Below are 20,516 nucleotides of genomic sequence, written 5' to 3'. Positions count from 1 at the left end.
CGGGAAACTTGGTAGAAATGCACACTCTTGCCCCCCCCTCATTGTGGGGGTGGAGGCCAGGAATCTGCATTTTAATGAACGCTCCAGGTGATTCTTAGCCTTGCTAAAGTTGGAGAACCTCTGACCCAGAGCCCCGGAAAGCAGAGGTAGAGTATATTTTCAAATATTATTTTCACAGGAGAGTATGAAGGCATAGCTCAGGCAGCCAGATGGAGAATCACAATAACTTGCAGGGTAGTGTGAATGAGACAGCTGAGTTTTGAGTGGAATGAGAAAGACATTGAGATGCTGGTTTCTTTTGGAACCCAGTTTTACTTTTTCTCTCATCGACTGAATTGTCCCTTCTGACTCAACTTTGCCCACATTTTGTGCTTAAAATATCCATAGAAAATGAGTTGGTATATATATAGTTTCTTAAACTGAGTATACTATCAGAATTGCATGAGCTTTGGAAGTCTCTCAGGTTGAGCAGACATTCAGGCGTAAATGTAGCTCTGACTCACAGCTCAATCTTATTGTCAAAACTGTGTCCTCATTCAGTCTCACCGGGGCCCAGGTTGAGTGAATGGAAAATTATAATATGATTTGCATATGCAAAGTTGCTATTGGCAGAGATCCCACTTGAGTTACTTCAAGGAACAACCTGGGGGAAGTTTAAGAGTTTGATGAGGATGGAGTTAGGTCTTGAAGTACTAATGTTTGCCATTGTGATGATTTGTGCTTGTTTCTGAATGGATCCAGACCGATGTCAGAAACACAGCATATGGTACTCATGATTGACTGTAGAAGCAAACAATTACATCCTGTCATGCTGTTCAATTTCGCAAAACACAATACTCTCCTGTAAAAACAATGGATTCCAGAGAAGGACAATAGGGCGCAGTATTGTGGCTGAGACTCGCCACTGCTCTGTGCTCCTGGTCTCAGACTCACAAAAGACGTGCACAAGCAACAAGTAAGTGTCAGCCAAACCAAATGAAGAACACAGAGACCACAAATATAGTTGGCGGTACGGAAGACGATTGTCGTTCTTTTCTCATTGAGAAGTTATACACAGTGGTCATTAGAACTTTTTCTCTCCCAGGAGGATTAATATGGTTTGCCCAACATTATGAGGGCAGGGCCTTGGCAATCAGCATTTCACTGGTTGTGAGTATTGGGAGGTCTTTAAAAAGATCTGTCTGGGGGCTGGCCCGGTGGCGCAGGCGGTTAAGTGCGCGCGCTCCGCTGCGGCGGCCCGGGGTTCGCTGGTTCGGATCCCGGGAGCGCACCGAAGTACTGCTTGGTAAGCCATGCTGTGGCGGCGTCCCATATAAAGTGGAGGAGGATGGGCACCGATGTTAGCCCAGGGCCGTCTTCCTCAGCAAAAAAAAAAAAAAAAAAAAGAGGAGGATTGGTGGATGTTAGCTCAGGGCTGATCTCCTCACAAAAAAAAAAAAAAAAAAGATCTGTCTGTGTTGTTGACAGTGATAATGATGGGGACCATGCTTTGGCCAGTTGTCACTGGAGTTTAAATGTTGCTTCCCCTACAACTGCTTGACCGAACTGGCCACCCACTAACTCACTATATCATGTTTTTTTAATAGTCTGCATAGCACACATACTCCTATCTGATTTTATTTTTTTGGTGACAGCTTTATTGAGATATAATTCACATACCATACAATGCACCCTTTTAAACTGTATAATTCAATTTTTAATATATTCACAGAATTGTGAAACTATCACTACAGTCAACTCCAGAACATTTTAATCACCCCAAAAGGAAACCCATCTCCTTTAGCCATCACCCGTCTAGCATTAGGCAAGCACTGATCTGCTTTCTCTCTCTCTGCATTTGCCTGTTGGGGATATTTCGTATAAGTGGAATTACATAATATGTGATCTTTTGCGACTGGCTTCTTCGTTTAGCATAGTGTTTTCAGCTTCAGCAACGTTGTAGCATGTATGAGGACCTCATTCCTTTTTGTGTCAATCTGATTATTTTTTGTTTAGTTGTATTGTCTGTCTCCTTAGAAGGGAAGTTCCATGAGAAAGGAGACTTTGAGGCTTAAACGAGAGGAGTGATGTGTCTCATATAACACAGCTCAAGGAGAAGAACCTAAACTGACACATGGGTCTGTGACTCTATGATCAGTTTCTCTCTCTGGAAGCACAGTACTTTTTGTGCCTTCGAAACCCAGTCAGTTACATCCATTGATTATTTCAGGCCAGTGGCTGGGTTAGGAAGAGACCTACATGCATCCCTGCTGTTTAGGGGAAAAGTTTGAGTGTTGAAGTACAAGGTGGCATTTGTTTGACTTTCAGGAAGCCTTGTTTTTCTTCTCTTGAGCTAACACTACTAATAGAATGAATTGATGTGTAGACGTGAACTCCCCTGCTGTTGGACTGTCCTAGCTGATGGTGCATATGCACGTAAGCAGATCGCCTACCCCACCCCCCAGGCCCTTCTTCTGCTCACCACTTGAATGGCAAAGTAGAATGAGTTATTACCATCCCCCTACAGCCAGCAACAGCCACATTAATCTACCCTGGACCTAAAGCTGTAGCAGGAATTCAGCCTTGGGCTAACAGCGCTTCTAACTTTCTGGGTTGATTAGAATTTATTTCTGAAAGCTATTGCCTGCTACCTGGGCAAAAGTGGGGTTTATGCATTCATTCGTCCATCCTATATTTGTTAAACCTCTGGAGGCCCTAGTGAGGTGCTGGGGCTACAGAGATAAAAGATACAATCCCCATTTTCCAGGAGTTCATGGCCTCCAGTAGGAGGTGGGCTGGTTTAGCAGCTGTCACAAAACAATGATCGGAGTAAGACCAGGACTATAAGATGTCTGGGAGGAGGCCCTGATGTCACTAAGGGAGGAGAGGTGTCAGGAAAATGTTGAGAGGAGGTGATTCCTGAGCTCACTCCTGAAGGGAAGGTAGGATAACCAGGTGAGAAGTGGGGAGAGGGGAGAGGGCGTGCGGACCACACACAGCCTGTTTGTAGGCCACATTTGTCTGGCAGCCCTTCCTTTCCACTTATGGGTTAGATTCACTCATGTGCTGGCAAATATTTAGTCAATGGCTCTCTGAAAAAAGTGTACACAAAGTTGGAAAGAGACATACAGAAGCACACTATTGTATAGTGTTTCTACTAAATAGATACAATAGACATAACGTCAGGAGCATAGATTATAGTAAAATCATCAGGAATTGATGAGTTTTGAGTTATATGTATATATATGTGTGCACACATACACATATATAGTTATTTGAATAGTGTATATGCAATTATGTATATTATATATACAATTTATTTTACCGTTTATATAATTTAATTTTTATTTTATTGTTATTATTTAAAAAAATTTTCTTTTGGTGGGGAAGATTGGCCCTGAGCTAAGATGTGTGCCCATCTTCCTCCATTTTTTATAGATGGGATGCCACCCCAGCACGGCTTGATGAGCGGTGCGTAAACCTGCGAACCCTGGGCCGCCAAAGCGGGGCGCGCGAACTTAAGGGCTACGCCACTGGGCTGGCCCCAGATTTAATTTTTAATGATGGCTGTATTTAACAACCAGCTCACAAAGTTCCTGAACATGTAACATTCAGCTCTTGCAAGGTGGTTTGAGCCAGCTCTACTACACCATTGGTTGGATTCATTCTTCCACTCCACAAATATTTATTGAGCATCTACTGTTTACCAGGCACTGTTCTGAGAGCTGAGAACACATCAGTGAACAAAACAAATAACAAAATTCTCCTATGGTTCTAAAATTCTTTGATTTTTTAGCCACTACTCTTCTAACCAGTCTTGTCCCTGCATATTTACTTTGACTCCTCCAATTGGTACCCACAAGGCCCTTCTGCTGACCACGTTCCCGGGTCCTTGGGCACAAGTCACATCATCTCCGTATCTATTAGCCCAGCAGACATCCAGTCATCTAAAGAGCCTAACGTTTAGAAGTGGCAACTAAGGACACCTGGTCCGGCCTCAGACACCCTGCAGCCCTCCTGGGGATGAGAGGTAGTCTGGGAGATCTACTAAGAATGCAGAACCACTGGAAGTTCAGTGAACAGAGGGGAAGATATTTGGGATCAGATTGTGTGGGAGGCAGCTGCTCTAGGGATTCCTCTCTGACTGCTAACTCCCCTCCTCACTCCCACTGCTCTGATTTTGATGCCCCGTTTCCTGTTGTCCCAGGGCACCCAGACTTCCTGAGCCTTAGCCCTTACCACACTGTCTTGCAGTTGACTCTACTTATCTGTCTCTCTCAGGACAAAAGTGTCTTGAGGCTGTGGACTATGCCTCAAAATCTACAAAGTCAACAGGTATTTGATGACAAGCTGAATAAATGTGCTCCTGATTTATTGATCAGTAGTCAACTCTTGTAACTTCATCAACACTGGAAAAATCAACCTTTGGAATGTATATGAGCACGTGTAAAGATTGTCCCCCATTTGGCAGCCATGGTTTTAAGATGCAATTTGAATTTAACTGAACTAAACTAAACATGGAGAACAAAATAGGGGCCCCTCAGTAGCTTCTGAGATACAGGAGATTCAGGTCCTGGGAAGCAGATGTCAGCTCTGTCACCTCCTTGCTGCATGAACTTGGATCTTAGACTTTTCACTTGTTAGCTCAGGAGACTGGGCTGGATGCCTCCTGTCCTTCCAACTCTGACGTTCCATGATTCTATTAAATTCTCCTGACACTCGCAGAATACAAAATGGATGATTTGGAATAATTTTTCTGTTGTATATAGAGTTCCAGTATATGTATGTTATGGAAATATGGGGATGAGTGTGGGTCAGATATGGTATACAGTTCTACTTGAACACCATTTCTATATACAGTGAGCTCAGATGCCTTTGCTAAATTGGAGAATGATTCATTATAATATCGAAGTGTGTTGGTGTAAACCACTTTTTTCTAGGCAAGGGAAGCCCAGAATAGCAGGTGTAGAATTGTAACCTTTAGCGGAAAAGGAAAGAGCCCTCAATAAACTACTTGCACAGACAGTGTGTCTTTCAGCTCCAGTTCAAGAGGATATGAATGAGCAGTGCACCAAGGGCTCCCCCTAGAGGGGCATCTCAGCCTGCACAGCTCTTGCCCGGCTCTTGTTCATGGGCTGCACATCCACCAGCGCCCACCTTTTTGGAAGAGCACATCCTCCATCTCCATAGCCTGGACTTCTCAAGCCAGCATTTCCAACCAGATGTTTTTCTGCATTTTTTATAATCCCTGCGCAGCAATTTCCAGCCTCCAAGCTATCTCCCAAAGTAACAATGAATCTGGTTATAAATGGGCATACACTTTGAGTGGTCTTCCTGTAACCCGATTTTCTCAACAATTTTTGCAGAATGGGAGGTTTTTCAGGAATGTCGCTATCACCTTATAGCAGAAATACTTATACTTTAAAATTTTATAGTTTGGGGTAATTTTTATTTTTACTTCCAAATGTGAAAGTACGGTTTTTATTGTAAAAGGAAAAATCAAATTGCAGTCATGTGTTGGTTAATCGCAGAGATACATTCTGAGAAACGCATTGTTAGGCGATTTCCTTGTTGTGCGAACATCATGGAGTGTACTTACGCAAACTTAGATGGTATAGCCTACTACACACCTAGGCTCTATGGTACTAATCTTATGGGACCCCTGTCGTATACGCCGTCTGTTGTTGATTGAAACGTTGACCAAAACGTTGTTAGGCGGCACATGACTGTATATAAAAGTGTATACGGTAAAAAAAAAAAAAAAGGAGGAAGAATAGAATCCTTCTTTTCAGATACTCCAGGTTATCCAATTTTAACTCCTCCAAAAATGTAGTGTTAATTTATATTTCCAGCAGTGGTGTGCCAGAGCATCCATTCACTTCCTGCTTCACTAGTTGCTGATATCAAGGATCAGAGTTACTTGCAGCAATAAAGAACGAGGGTGGAAACTTTCCTGCTAGACTTTTCACCAAATGACTTCCTAAGTTTTCTCACCCTTAGAGAATTCACACATTTTTGCATTGTTAAATAAGAAGACTTTTCTCATCATTTTTTTCCAAAAACAATTAAAATGCTCCTTTCATTAAATTAGATATTCTTTCAAAGGGTTGAGGAAGAAAGAGAGAGCCAGGCTTTGTAAAGTTCTCTATGAAACATGACATTAGTGTCATTTCATTCCTGTTCCTAAATAAGCTTTCTAAAAATACAGTCACATCATGCTGGGCTGCAGAAATATTATTGGAATGAATTACATTAATGTAACGAATAATTTGAAGTGATGGCTATTTCCCAAATGTTTTCTTTATATTAATTTTTTATTATATTAAATATAATCACTTTATATTAAGAAAATCAAATAATCAATACCTTGAAAATTCACTTCTTTTTCTCCCTTTATTTTCTTGCATTCTGTGTAAATGAGGTTGAATGTCATCAGAAGTCACTGGTAAATAGGTTTTTGTTTGTTTGGTTTTGGTTTTTTACTCTTAAATTTTGAAACTTTCATGTCTACAGAAATAGAGAAATAGTCACAGAACTTTTCCACTAGCTCTCTTCTCAGCTTTCTGCCCTTTTGATCTAACAGGACATGTTTAGGAAAAAAATGTCCCCATGAAACCTAGTGCTGTGTAATCCTACTCCGGGACGTGTTTTGGTAATTATGCTATTGTGATAGGGACCAAGAATTCAATCCATTACATGTAAATACACATATAAATTAAATTATCTTTGAAATAAATGGTTATAATCTTTTTTTCAAGTTCACTCTCATCGACTACAATGAGTTTTGGTCTTCAGGATATGAAGCCTCATATTATTTTGGCTTTATTGAGTGAGTGGACATATATTATGCCTGGACCTACCATGCGGATGAGGCGTGTAGAGCCGGGAGTTTTCTTTTAAAAATACACCTTTAAATGAGCATTGCAATTTATAATTATAATAATATCCTCATTTTTTCCTGTACCTATTTTGTGCTAGGCAAGTGCTGAGCAGGTATAATCTCACTGAACTCTCATTCAACCTAAATAGTAGATATTTAATGCCGCCATTTTTCATACATGCGATTACAATGAATTTCCACCAGAGATAGTGGTCTGGAGTTCACGGTTTCCTTAATGATACAATATGTAAATGTTTCCTTTTTAATTGATGGGAATCTTCCTTCCTCTGGTTTGCAGTTGCCAAGTGTCCCATTGCATCTAAGTGCAATTAACCAGGTCCTGAGTGATGGAAACTTAAGTTGCCTCTAGTTTTCCATGATTGTAAACTATGTCCCAATGTACATCCTTGTACAAATCTGAGTATTTCTGGGCTCATTTTTATAAGACTGGGATGGGTTATTTGATATTCAAGCAACTCCAGGAAATCGAACACTGCAAATAGTCCCTTCCTGTGTCATGGCATAATAAAACTATCCTGATTGTGTTTAGACTGGGGCTCTGATGAGAGGGTGGCTGGAGGGCTGCCTCAGATCACTGTTTCACTCTTCGTGTGTTGTCCCCATTTACTTCTCTTTTTATTCAACTTCTGCCCCTGCTACCAGGCCATCCTTTCTCTGAAACTGCTCTTATGAGGTCAGTTCCCCTGATGTGGTTGGACAGGTCATTGACTACTCCCCAGGGATCTGGGGCTTTACGCTGTGTCTTTTGGGTCAGATACTCTTAGCTGCCTGTGGCCAGGAGCCATGACTTCCCCCTTCCTCCCTCAGGATCTGGAGAAAGGATCAGGCAGTTGTAGGAGCAGACAGGGTTTTTGTCTGACGCTAGTGATAGAACAGCCACCTCAAATCAGCTTAAGCTGAAAAGAAGGAATTGACTGAGAAGTCCAGGGCTAGTCTCTGGGTTCAGGTGGGATCCAGGGTCTCAGTGGAGCTTGTCAAGACTCTCAGTCTCCTTTTCTTGGCCGTCTTCCTCTGAATCGTGTCCATTGACTGGCCTGTTCTCCCTTTCTTGTTCCGAGATAGGCTCCAGTCCTATCCCCAGTCCTCTCAGCAACCCCACAAGAAAGCTCATTCATTCAATTCAGCAGGTATTTATTGTGCACCTACTATGTGCCAGGAAGTATTCTAGACCCTCGGGAGAGAGCAATGAACAAAACAAACAAAAACCCTTGGCTTACCTCTACTGATTCTCTCTTCCACAAAAGTTCAAATAAATATCCCTGGGGATTGTGTCTTATTGGCCTGGTTTGGGTCACCAGGCCACCCCCAGAATTAGTGCTGAGGTCAGCCGCGTGACTAGATGGGTTGAGCTGAGTTGGAGGGAAGTTCCCCAAAGGAAAATCAATGCACTATTGCTAGCCCAGCCAAGAATGGATGCTGCTAAGAATCCGGAACAACAGCTGTCCACCACCACGGGTAAATACTCACTGATGGCTGATCGCCCAGCTCCGTGCTTCTAGGACTCCTGGCCCTCAGGTTCCCTCGGGCAGGTCTCCTTCACCCCCGCGGTGACTGACGCAAAACTTTCTTCCCTGTGGCGCAGCTCCAGATGAAGATGAGTGAGCGGGCCGCCTCTCTGAGCACCATGGTGCCCCTGCCTCGCAGCGCCTACTGGCAGCACATCACGCGGCAGCACAGCACGGGGCAGCTGCACCACCTGCAAGGTAAGCGCGGGGCTGACTGTGTGCCCGGGGAGGGGGCCCGCGCCCAGCAGCCCTGCGGAGGGCGCTCAGCTCAGCTCGCTGCTGGTGCACACCTCGCTGCTTCCCTCGCTCCCCTTCCTCCCGGGGCTGGGGCCCCCACCAAGGCCCCACTCCCTGGACGCCGACTATCACAGTGTCCTGGGGGACATTGTTCAAAATGCAGATTCTTGGGCCCTCAACGCCAGAGGTTCTAGATCTTAAGGAGTAGGATGTGACTGAGCAATCACAAACACCCACACAGAGTCTAGGCTAGAGGTCTGGGGTCCACGCTTCGAGAAATAGTCTAGTGGACTGATGACGAACAGCATCAGCATTCCTTGGGAACTAGCTAGAAATGCAGAGTTCCAGGCCCCTTTCCAGGCCTATGGAATCAGGAACGCTGAGGGTGGGGCCCAGCCATCTATGTGTGCACAAGCCCTGGGGGTGATTCTCATGAATGCTCCAGCATAGGAACCCTGCTCTAGTAGAAAGGAGTGAACCCAGGCAGGGAGTCCTGGGTTCTGGTTCTGCTGTGACTCTGAGCAAATCCGAAGACACTCCTCTCCCAGAAAAGTGGTCTCAAGCAGAGGACAGAATGGCCCATGGGGCGACAACAGGAACAATTAGAAATTCTATTTAAACATTTTCTTATCCTTCCAAATGCACCTTTTTATGTTTTATAGTGTATAAGCATATCTAGTTCATATATAACTTATGAATAAATAAATCGGCCTATGTGGGGCATCCTTGCTGAAGAACTTTTCTCTGATGGGGTATAAGATCCCAGAACTTTGAGGAGCATGCACTAGACTGCACCTAGTTCATATGCAGAAATATGCTGAATAAATGAATGCGAGGAGAAATGAGTGACCCTAGAAAACAATGGCCTTGGCCATAAATGCCCGCTGTTTGTACACTGGTCACCAGCCTTCCTTTCAGCCCTTCCTGCTGGTCATTTCTCCCCCAGAGAGCTTTTCCTGTTCCCTCTTCCTGAATGGTGTGCCTTCCACTGTCCTAGATAACTCTCTCGTCCCAGGTCTCACCTCCAGGGCCCTCCCAGGCTTTATTATAACTGGTGTGGAATCTCCAATTGTGTGTACTTATAAGTTGAGGATGATGACACTCCTTTACAGCCCTCATCACAGCTTTCATTTCGTAGTTAATTGTGTGGCCAGTTGATTCATGACCAGCTCTTCCAGGAAGCAGTAACGCCGAGGAGGGCAGGAGAGCTGTGTCTTCTTCTCCCCTCATCCTTGTATCCCCCAGTGTCTTGCATGGAGTAGCCATTCTGTGAATGTTTGTTGAACGAACGTATAATGTTCAGAGAGCACTGAAGGTACTTATATTCCAGTCTTTATGACTGGCGGCTCTGTTCATTAGCAGAGAGCGTGGCACATTGTAGATACTCAAAAAATATGTCCTGAGTGTCTTGTGAGCGACTGAGTGAGTGACTGCATGGATAAATAATTGATACATAAGCTTACCTTCCAAGACATATCTACAGAGAGAGTTGGGTTAGATCCGGTTGTCACAAATGCCATTTGTTCCATATCATCTTCAAAAATTTTTGCAATTTTTGAATAATATCATCATAGTTTTTGTCGTGTATATGCCACTTATACTATTATTCAATTTTATTCAGTCTCTTCTACTTAAATTTAGTTTTTTTAAAGTGTGTTTCACTACCTTTATACTATTATAACAACTGGCTATATTTTTCTAATATACGATAAGGTGAATAAGTATGGAAGGTTTAAAACAAGCATGCATATACTCATATACTCACACAAACATATACTCACACAAAGCTATTGAATTGCTTTGTGACTTGACTTTCTACACATACCACCAAAATAATCTTTACAAAAAAGGGATGTCTTTTTAGATTCCATGTGTCTGGAATGCAAAAGGAAGTAGAGAACCAAAGTGATGTAGGCTTCACAGAGGAAATTGATGAATTGCATTAATTCCTGAGATACAGTGTGGTAATTTGAGAATAGTCAGCTTGCATCAAAGTTGACGGATCGCTGCATTTCCCTGGAATACCAAAGATGCACTCAGAGCGAGGAATCCTGAACATTTAGGGCGTGTTGTAGTTTCAGATTTATTAGTGAGTATCTCGGAGCTTAAAAATCCTCAGGACGGTCTGGACATAGAAAATATCCTGTGAAGAATATAATCATCTTACTATCTTTAACGAGTCTAACTATCCTTGACCAAAATCAGTGGGATTTCTTCAGAAATGATTTAAGGCTAAGAATCTTACCCTGATAGCATCATAATATTTTTAAAAATCTTCTTAAATTCAAAGAGGATGTTTTATTTTTTTAATTTTTATTTATTTATTTTTTCCCCCAAAGCCCCAGTAGATAGTTGTATGTCATAGCTGCACATCCTTCTAGTTGCTGTACGTGGGACGCGGCCTCAACATGGCCGGAGAAGCGGTGCATCGGTGCGCGCCCAGGATCCGAACCCGGGCCGCCAGCAGCGGAGTGCGCACACTTAACCGCTAAGCCACCGGGCCGGCCCCAAAGAGGATATTTTAGATGCTGTTAGCATACTGTGTGTTTGCTCCTAGAGTGTCTATGACTACCCCTGACAATATCTACATCTGGTTCCTATGAAGAAAACAACTCTATTTTCCAGCATACAGACAGTTTTTTCGACAACAAAAATTGCAAATTTATCTGCATGCAAAAAGTCTATATTATGGTTTGAAGGCCATACTTAGCTGACAGGTCTGGGATGATCGTCAAAGACCAATCTTCTAATTCCAAAATAACAGTTGTGGTAAGGTTACCTCTAGAAGTGGAGCAGAGCAATACAAAGAAATTCACATTCTTTGAGAAGTTTCTATTGTTGTTTTTATCAAAAATAGCAAGCCGTAAACCAAACAACTCATTAGAATTAGATTTAGGTTTATCCCCTTTATATTTAGGTTTATTATTTATTATTCTTATAATCCAGTACACAAAAGTAATGAGACATTACTGTAAAATTAGGTTCAGGTTTATTGGTATAGATTTTTCAAATGAACACAGTAATAGTACTTACAAAACAGTAATTTGAAGATAGTGATGACTTAGTGTCTAATGAAGTAAACGCCAGTGATAACGAGAACAAATGCACAGAATTCCTGCAGAGATGATGGATTATCAAGCTTTGTGATTGAGAATTTATAGGGTTTTGAAGATGCTTGTGTTCTAGGTTTTGAAGATAATTAAAACTTTTATTGTTTGCTCTTTGTTACATAGTATGATCTTCATTGAACAAAAATTTCGTTTAGAATTCTTAATATTTTCCCTGTTTTGGCCGCATACTAGTACTCAGTGGAATACCCCAATATCTTGGAATGTTTGTGGGAGCGAGAATGGCATTGTAATTGCTTCAAAATTATTTTTTTGGCTTCATGTTTTGTACCAGTTATTTTATTTGTTTACACATACTTTGGTTACCTGTGTAGAAATTCATGTCAATGTGTTTTCTTTTGATACTTAATTTGTACCAATGTTTACTGAGATGTTCCTCAACAGCATGTCCTGTGTAGATTTGTCCACATTTATTTTATCATGTGGATTACTTTTTAGTCACCAGTGTTCATTGAGATACAGTGCCAATGTGTGCTCTATGCGTAATATGGGACTCAATTTACCAGTAAATTTGATAGATTAAAAAAAAATTGTTTACAGACTACCTACAATTCTCCTGCTTATCAGGAGTGGTCATTTACATGACAGATAAATAAAATAAGTTCATCTGTTGTTCCACCTATATCACTTGCCTATCTCCTTCCCTCCCACCCACCCCCAGAAAAAAAAATGAAATTGGGAAACATTAACGTCATGGCCCTGTGTGTGCCACATAGTGAGGTTACATAGCACATAATTTCTTGTTTTCCTGGTGTCTATGAGTTGTAATTCCTTTGGCCAATTCACCTACTTTGATGTATTTCAGACTGACTTTTCCTGACAGATCTGGAGGTTAATCTTGGAGATTATATAGACCCTTATGAAAGAACTGATCCAACTGGTTTGAGAAAAAGTTTCATTTTCTCCTCAAATTTAGTCCTAGAGAGCCACCTGCTGGTTGATTTTGGAATTACCATTTTATTACTACTGTTTTCGCAGAGGAGGAAGGGGCTGGATCTGACACGTGCCACATACACCAAGACATGTCTAGTCCACCTTCACTACCTGTTGTCCAGTTTTCATATAGAAATTCACTTCTACGGTTAGACAGATGCAGAATCAACATGTCAAGGAGGTTTATCATGAAAACCATGGAAGACATGTATGAAAGAGAAGCATTCAACAAGTGTGTGTTGAACACCGTATTCACCAGATTCTTTTAGGAACGCATCGCATAAAATAACCACAGAGTCGTGTTTTCCAAATTGTGTTCTGTGGAGTGCTAACCCTCGTAGATATCGCTCTTTCCCTAAAAAGTACTGTGGTCCAATAAGTTTGGGGGAAATGACACATGTTAAATTCTCCTTTTAGAGATTCAGAATGCAAATCAATATTTTCAAGGCTCTGAGAGGTCCTGCAGTGAAGAATCTGTATAATCTTGTTTAAATCAGAGCTCTGCAAATTTATTGGAACAAGAAAACTTTTCTCTCCTTTTTTTATGTAAGCCAACATTAACATACCACTGTGAAGTGCCAGATTTCTTCCTTACAAGGGAGACAAGACATACTCGATGAGTTTCTTTATAAAAGCTGCCATTCCTTGAGGACCTACTGTGTACCAGGCTTTGTACTAGGTGCTTAGCATACATGACCTCACTGAGTACTGAAAACAGCCACCTGAGAGTATTTTATTCCCATCTGCAGTGAAGAAACAGAGCATTTGAAGGGTTATTAGTGTGTCAAAGATCATCTATCTAGTTAGGAGTTGAGGTTTTCATCTCTCCATTCATTCATTGACTCACTTATTCATTTATTGGGTAAATGTTTATTGAGCATCTACTTTATGCCAAGCACTGTGCTAGGTGATGGAGATAATACTGGGGTTCCTGGACAGCCCTGTTTCTATGCCCCTAGAGCTTATAGTCTAAAGCAGAGTCACAGTCAATAATTGAACGAATATATTTAACTTCAAATTTGGTCCCTGTCACATTGAAAAGAAAGTGTTTATAATAGAGAATAGTGAAGCAGAGTTGTTGGTTTGGGAGGACGATGAGGAAGGGACTTCTTTAGATGTGGCGGTCACAGGAGGCTGTGGCATTTATCCCAAGACCTGAAGTTGGAGAATTGGCAACCACACTGAGAACCAGGGAGAGATCAGCAAGTGCAAAGGTCCTGAGACAGAAACGAGCAGGGGCGTTGGAAGAGCAGGAAGGAAGCAGTGTGGCTGCTGCATAAGGGGCATTAGGAGATAGCCGGGTGCTATGTGGCTCTCCCGGCCACAGTTTGAGTTGGCAAGAGCAGCACTATCTTCTCCTTTTCAATAAAGGCAGAAACTGAGACCCCTGGAGGTCAAGACTTGCCTGAGATCACATGGCTAGTGGGTGGAGGGACCGGCATTAGAACTCCAGTGTTCTGACTCCTAGTCCAGGGCTGTTTCTTTCTTTTCTCAGATGTTCTTCCCTGTGGGAGGAAAGACGTTCTTCCTTGTTTCAAAGGCACATATCACAGGCTGGAAGTAGCTCCTCTAGAGGATTAGTTCCAGCCCATGCAATTTACGTATTTATTGTAACGATGATAGTTTCTCACAGCAAGTGGCTACTTGAGAGAAGTTAACATTGGTTTTTCAATATTAAATCTAACACAGTCACATACGTTGTGTGTGCAGCAGTTAAGAGAGAAGTAACAGATTAGGATCTGAGCAAACGTGAAAAAATGACAAACCACAGTCTCAAACTCACATGTCTACGTGGGCCAGAGTGAAACAGGATAGATGGGTGTGGGGCGCCCCCAGTGAAGCACAGGGGGAGTGCAGGCCTCATTTGAAGAGGGCCGTCTGCAGTCTCCTCTAGCGGGTCACACTGTGGCAGAATATAGGGCCTGTGTTATCTTCCAGTTTTACAAAAGAACAAGGAAATCGACCCCTTTATGGAAAATCTACAGTCATTTAAATATTGACAAGCAATTCCCAATGTTTTATGACCTGTGCTGGCCAGAGAACACGCCTGGGCCCATATGGGGTCTACAGGCCAGTGCTAGCTTGTAACTTTTATATGAACTGCAAAAATGTAAGAAAATCTTTCAGGCCGTTTCCTGGCTTTAAGCTAAAATGGCATTCAAACCAAACTGGAAAGCTTCAGTTAGCCATCATGATAGAAGCTGCTGGTGTTTTCATTTTGACTTGACCCCAAGTGAATGCTATCAGTCACTTTTCTCAAAAATTCAGAGTCTAAGGAGCTACAGTTGAAGGTTCTGGAAGGCTTTGCATTGGACTGAAGATTTGGATTTTGCACTGATACTGTTTTTACGCTGTCTGCTTCCTGTGGGAACTTTTATCAAACTGTAATAAAATATACCTGGATTTTTACTTAAACCCATTAATATAATTTCTCTATGGTATAGCATGTGTGTGTTGAAAAGAGAATAGAATTCATGTTCAAAATGGCTAGGAGGCTGGAAGAAATGATTTCTAGTGACTTGGGATATTTTAATATTCAAACTTCTCTAATAATAATCATTGCTATTGTATACCAGTGACTCTGTGACTAGTTATATAGTTTTCCTATGGTTCAGATTTGAGGCTTGCAAATTTCCAAATCTATGTCACAAGGGGACTCCACGGAGGTCAGGGCTCTTTGTGATAATGTGACAGAGCATAAACTTAAGGCTTATGGGCCATGTGCTACCATAAACCTTTTTGCTTGGTTCAGTGTTTAAAAACAACATTGTTTTGAATGTCTTTCGGCGGGGCGTGCATGCTCCACTTGGCTGTCGTTCTGTCTCCCTGTGTATTATGCGGGCTTGATAGGCGCATTTGGTTACAGGATTGCTGTCTGTACTCCATTGTGCAGCTTTTGCTCTGTCACTTCTGAGAGCTGTGCAGTCTACAGTGTAAATTTCTTTGCCTGTGGTAATCCTCAGCCAGCAGAGGGCAGTAAAACCTCTTGTTTTTATAAAATCAACTGATCTGTCTACGGAGATTGGCAAACTATGGCCTGCTGGCCATATCCAGCCTGCTGTCTGTTTCTGTTAACAAAGTTTTATTGGAAATCCACGCCCATTCATTATGTATGAACTATGCTTATTGTGAAATCTAAAACATTTAGTATCTGGCCCTTTATAGAGAGAGTGTGCCAACTTCTGTCTTATGTCACAAAGGTGCTAACAGTGGCCTGCGTGCTGGCTTCCTGATATCTTCACTTTTCTTGGTTTGGAATCTAAACCTGAAATAATAAAGGCTAGTTTGATTTTAAGAAGTCCTCCTTTATGGCAAGATTTCCTATTTGTAGGTTTAGTATTGTCTTATTTCTGGTCAGGTTTCCAAAGAGTGTCCTAGCCAAAAGTTTCCACAGTCCCATGATTCCGTCTCGTTTCCTCTGAATACCCTGGGTATAGGAGTTGATGAAGATGAACAATTAAGGAGGAACATAACTGCTAGTGGTTCCGTCACAGCTCAATGCAAAGGCCGCATGCAAAGGATATGTTAATCATGCAATCTCTCATGACTCTTATTTGCATATCACTGTGAGTGGTCTCTGGAAAAAATCCTGTGTCATATGTTACTTATTTCTGTTATATAGACACTTGTTACTAGCTAATTTGACTGTGCACTTTCTTGCAATGTAACTGCTGTTTTACAATTCTTTTTGGAAAAGATGTCACCAGCCCTCTGAAGCTTCATCGAACAGAGACTTTTCCCGCCTACCGATCTGAGCACTGACAGTAACTGCCAAGAATTGTTGTGTGACACGCTTGTGATGTGTCAGCCACAGATCCACCCAGGAGGTCACAGGATGGCAGTGAGAGACACGATGAAGGAAAGAAGCTTAAAGTCTTGGCTAATTGTGTGGTCATTGGGAAACTGCAATACAATATTTGTCTTTTTCCTTTTTTTCCTTTCTTTCCTTTCTTTTTAAAAAATCTTAGCGTGATTGAAACATACTCTGTAGATATCAACTTTTTGTTCCCTCTTTTACAGCTGGATAGAAAAGAGTCAATGCCACAAAATGATTTTCTATTGTAGATACCATGTCCTTGCACTTCTCTGAATCTGTCTTTCTGTGGATTCTTGTGATTTTCCTTCTGAGTGTTTCAATTGTATGACAGTCAGGACTGACAATAAAACGGCTCTTAATTATTTGTTACTTGTTTATACCGTATTGCTCAGTTATTAATATTACGGTTGTGGTTAACTATTGGAAATCATATTTTATTATACTACTAGTTATTTAAATCAGTGCTTTGACTCATTCTTAGCTATTATGTTAAGAAATAACTTTTTAAAAGCCCCTTTAGTATTCTTTACAGGGTTACCATTTCTCTCTCACATGATCCTCGCACTTCATTTTTTTAAACCTTTATTTGTCTGGAGTACCTTCATAAAACGTTTTAAAATAAAAGATCATTCTTCACCCATATGGTCTTTGGATTCTGGCAATATGGTTTTCTCGATATCTTCAGTATTTCTGAAGGGGTGTGAATATTTTCCTTGTGAGCCATGAGCATGGTTTGGCATTGCATCGGATAGAAATCCAACCATTTACGCATTTGCTCCCTCGTTCATGAAGCTGGTCTGTACTGAGCATCCAGGCATTGTGGTAGATAGAGTCTGGGGAGACAGAGGTAAAAAGACGCAGGCCCTGGCGTCAACGACCTTAAGTTCAGAGAGGACACCAAGGAAATCAAGTTGCAATTACAATACAGAGTGACGTCTGCTAGATGGGCCCCCAGTGGGGATGTGCCTCTAAAGAGATGGTCACTCTGTTCCCCCAGCTTTTCCGCTGGGGAACTGCCAGATGGGAATTGAATCCTGTGGGCTCCTGAGGCTGAAGTTGCTGTAAAGCTGTATGAGAGAGCAGGGATGGGGTCTGTCTCGGTCACTGCTCTATTTCCAGTAGCGTTGCCAGATAAAATATAGGACAGCCGATTAAATTTGAATTTCAGATACACAATGAATTATTTTTTAGTATAAGTGTATTGCATGGGACATAATTATACTTAAAAATGTTCGTTGTATGTCTTAGATTCAAGTTTAACGGGATGCTCTGTACTTTTCTTTCCTAATTCTGGCAATCCTATATTTCCCAGGCCCTAGAACTGTGCCTGACACATAGCTCATGCTTGGAATGTATGTGTTGAATGAACAGATAGATGAGTAAACTCCTGGCCTTGGGACAGAATTCTTTCTGCAAGAGGAGGCAAACTCACATGATAGTGTGCTTCCTCAGTGCCGTGCACTGGGCTAGGCCCTTCCAAATGGTTTTTTTCTCCTGAAAATACTATCCTGTGTTTCATAGGAAAAAAATAAACTGTGCTAAGCTCCAAGAAAAGGCCATGAAAAGGTTCATTTTCATTTTTGCTCCTTCCAAAAAGTGGATAATTTCCCAAAATGGAGATTGACCAATTAAATCCCAAAGGGCCTACTAAACTCCAAGTCTGCCTAGCTAAAATCCCACTGGGATATAAGTTAGTTTGGATTACCAAGGACACTGTTTGGTTAGGATAAGTTTTTCTCAGGGGTGGAGAAATATTGGGGGAAGGAGAGTTAAATTCAGCTAAGAATTAATTAGCGGGTTAGGGATACAGACGTGACTTAGTGCTAATGGCTTCGCTGGAATGCATCTGTGTTTTCTCTGTGTTTCCTGTAGCTACTTTTCACATCGTTTTAGGACATCCTACTTCTCCCAGGTGTATTCACATTTGTCTTTTAAAAATTTGGCTCGCCACACACATTTGATAATTCTCTCACTGTTCATTTTCCTGACTCTGTCTGGCTCTTACTTTATTTTCATTCTCTTCTAAAATTGTCTCCTAAGACGTTCTCCCTGATTCCCAGAGCCTTGGCAGCCAACGTGGGGGATTAAATTGAAGAAATAGATAAAGGAAATGGAATTAAAGAAATAATTATAATTTTAATGAAGTCAAAATTGCTGAAGCAAGTCTAAAGCTAATGAGTGTGTAAAGAAATGTTGCTGAATGTAGTTAACTACAAGTCAGAACCTCTTTTAGGACTTTTAAAAAAAGAAACACATTGACAAAAAAAGAGTTCGAGTTCTATTAGGTTATCCTAACAGCTTTTATTTATTGTTGAGCACTATTCTAAGTGCTTACTCTGTCTTATCTTATTTAATCCCACAACAGCTTCATGAGGTAAGTATTGTTCTCATTTTGTAGATGGGGAAACTGAGCCTTAAGGAGTCTAAATAATCTACTGGATATCTCTTAGCTCTGTTAAAAGGTAAACCGAGGGGGCTGGCCCAGTAGCGTAGTGGTTAAGTTTGTGCGCTCTGCTTTGATGGTCCGGGGTTTGCAGGTTCGGATCCCAGGCGCAGACCTACACACCGCTTATCAAGCCATGCTGTGGCAGCGTACCACGTGTAAAGTAGAGGAAGATGGGCATGGATGTTAGCCCAGGGACAATCCTCAGCAAAAAAAAAAAGAAAAAAAGATAAACTGAGACACATTAAAATTTTCAAGTTTATTTGAGCACACATCGATTCAAATCAGGCAGCCCAAACCAAAGGTGGTTAGGAGCGCTCCACCAACAGGAGCAAGAGGAGAGGTTACTATATAGAGAAGATGCAGAAGCAAAGCAAGGAAATTATGTGGCTGGCCGGATCTTAAGTGGTTGCCTTATTTGGGAAAGCTTCATTGGCTGCTTGTGATTGGTTGTTCTTCACTTTCATTTTCTCGAATTCCAGTGCGTTGACTCTGGCTTAGGTTTTGGTTTGCTTACGTAGGCTACCAAGGCATTAGCGTCAGCCCAGTCCTGTGGCCTCCTTGTTTCATTCCTGTAACAGCTACTGGATGGTAGACTCACATCTGAACCCAGGCAATCTGATTCCTGAGCCTGCTGTGTAAATCCCTAACCCATGCTGCCTGGGGGGCAGTGAACTTTTTCTTAAAAGGCCAGAATATAAATATTTTAGGCGTTGGGGTCATATGGTCTCTTGCTGTTGTATTGCAAAAGCAGCCATAGACAACACATAAATGGATATGCATGGCTGTGGGCCAATAAAACTTTATTTACAAAAACAAGTGGCAGGCTGGATTCGCCCACACGGTAGTTGCCAACCCCTGCTCTAGATCATAGAAACCTCAAATACTATCTTTTTTTTTATTAGTTTCAAGGTTTTGGTAGAAACCATGAGAAATTTACACACTTTAATCTCTGGCCTTAAATAAGGGGAATAGTGATTTGAAATGATTTTGATTTTTCTTTTTCTAATCCCTAAGTCCAGGGGTGAACACACAAATGTGAGAAACAGGGAATTTTTCAAAGCCATTTTGGATTTGCGCATCATTCAAACTAAATTCTAAAGCACTTATGCTGACATTGCAAATAAACTGAAATCTGGCGATTACACTACAGAATTTTTTTAGACATAGTTGTTGTTTCTGTTTTAATTATATACTGAGAAGAGCAACATTTTGGGGATGGGAGGTAGGGTGGGGGATAGAGGAGTAAATTGCATGTTCCACTTTGCATGCTCAGCCAGTGCTAAAAAGGCCTTTTACCCAGTTTAAGGCAGAATAATGCAGTAGTTATTGAAATGCTTTCTACAGTGAGACTGCTTGGGAAGTTCATTCATTCGTTTACCAAATGTTGATCCAGTATCATCTCTGGGTATGCCAGGCTGTGTGGTAGTTGCTGGAAATACATTGTGAATAAACCAAGAGTAAACCTGCCTTCACAATGCCTGATCCATGGGTTCACAGTATTGAAGCCAATTGGTCAGGAAACAGAAGAACCTAAAGAGAACATACATGTGTATAAAGAGACATTTTATGA

General features: G+C 41.6%; 1 protein-coding gene across 3 annotated transcripts in view; it reads left to right on the top strand.

The window, feature by feature from the left end:
* Positions 1-16,622, top strand: part of DOK5 (docking protein 5) — a 158,806-nt gene extending 142,184 nt beyond the window's left edge. For 2 of the 3 annotated variants that reach the window (XM_058562440.1, XM_058562442.1), the window contains exons 7-8: positions 8,463-8,583; positions 16,381-16,622. In XM_058562440.1, coding sequence (XP_058418423.1) covers positions 8,463-8,583; positions 16,381-16,445 — 186 coding nt within the window. In that variant the 3' untranslated portion in view covers positions 16,446-16,622. The remainder of the gene's footprint in view (positions 1-8,462; positions 8,584-16,380) is intronic. The other variant, XM_058562443.1, reaches the window with a different exon arrangement.
* The last annotated feature ends 3,894 nt before the right edge of the window (positions 16,623-20,516 follow it).

Source organism: Diceros bicornis, chromosome 19 (genome assembly GCF_020826845.1).
Source record: "Diceros bicornis minor isolate mBicDic1 chromosome 19, mDicBic1.mat.cur, whole genome shotgun sequence".
NCBI lineage: Eukaryota > Metazoa > Chordata > Mammalia > Perissodactyla > Rhinocerotidae > Diceros > Diceros bicornis.
The sequence above is the reverse complement of the archived record's forward strand: the minus strand, read 5'-3'. Positions and strand labels throughout refer to the sequence as shown.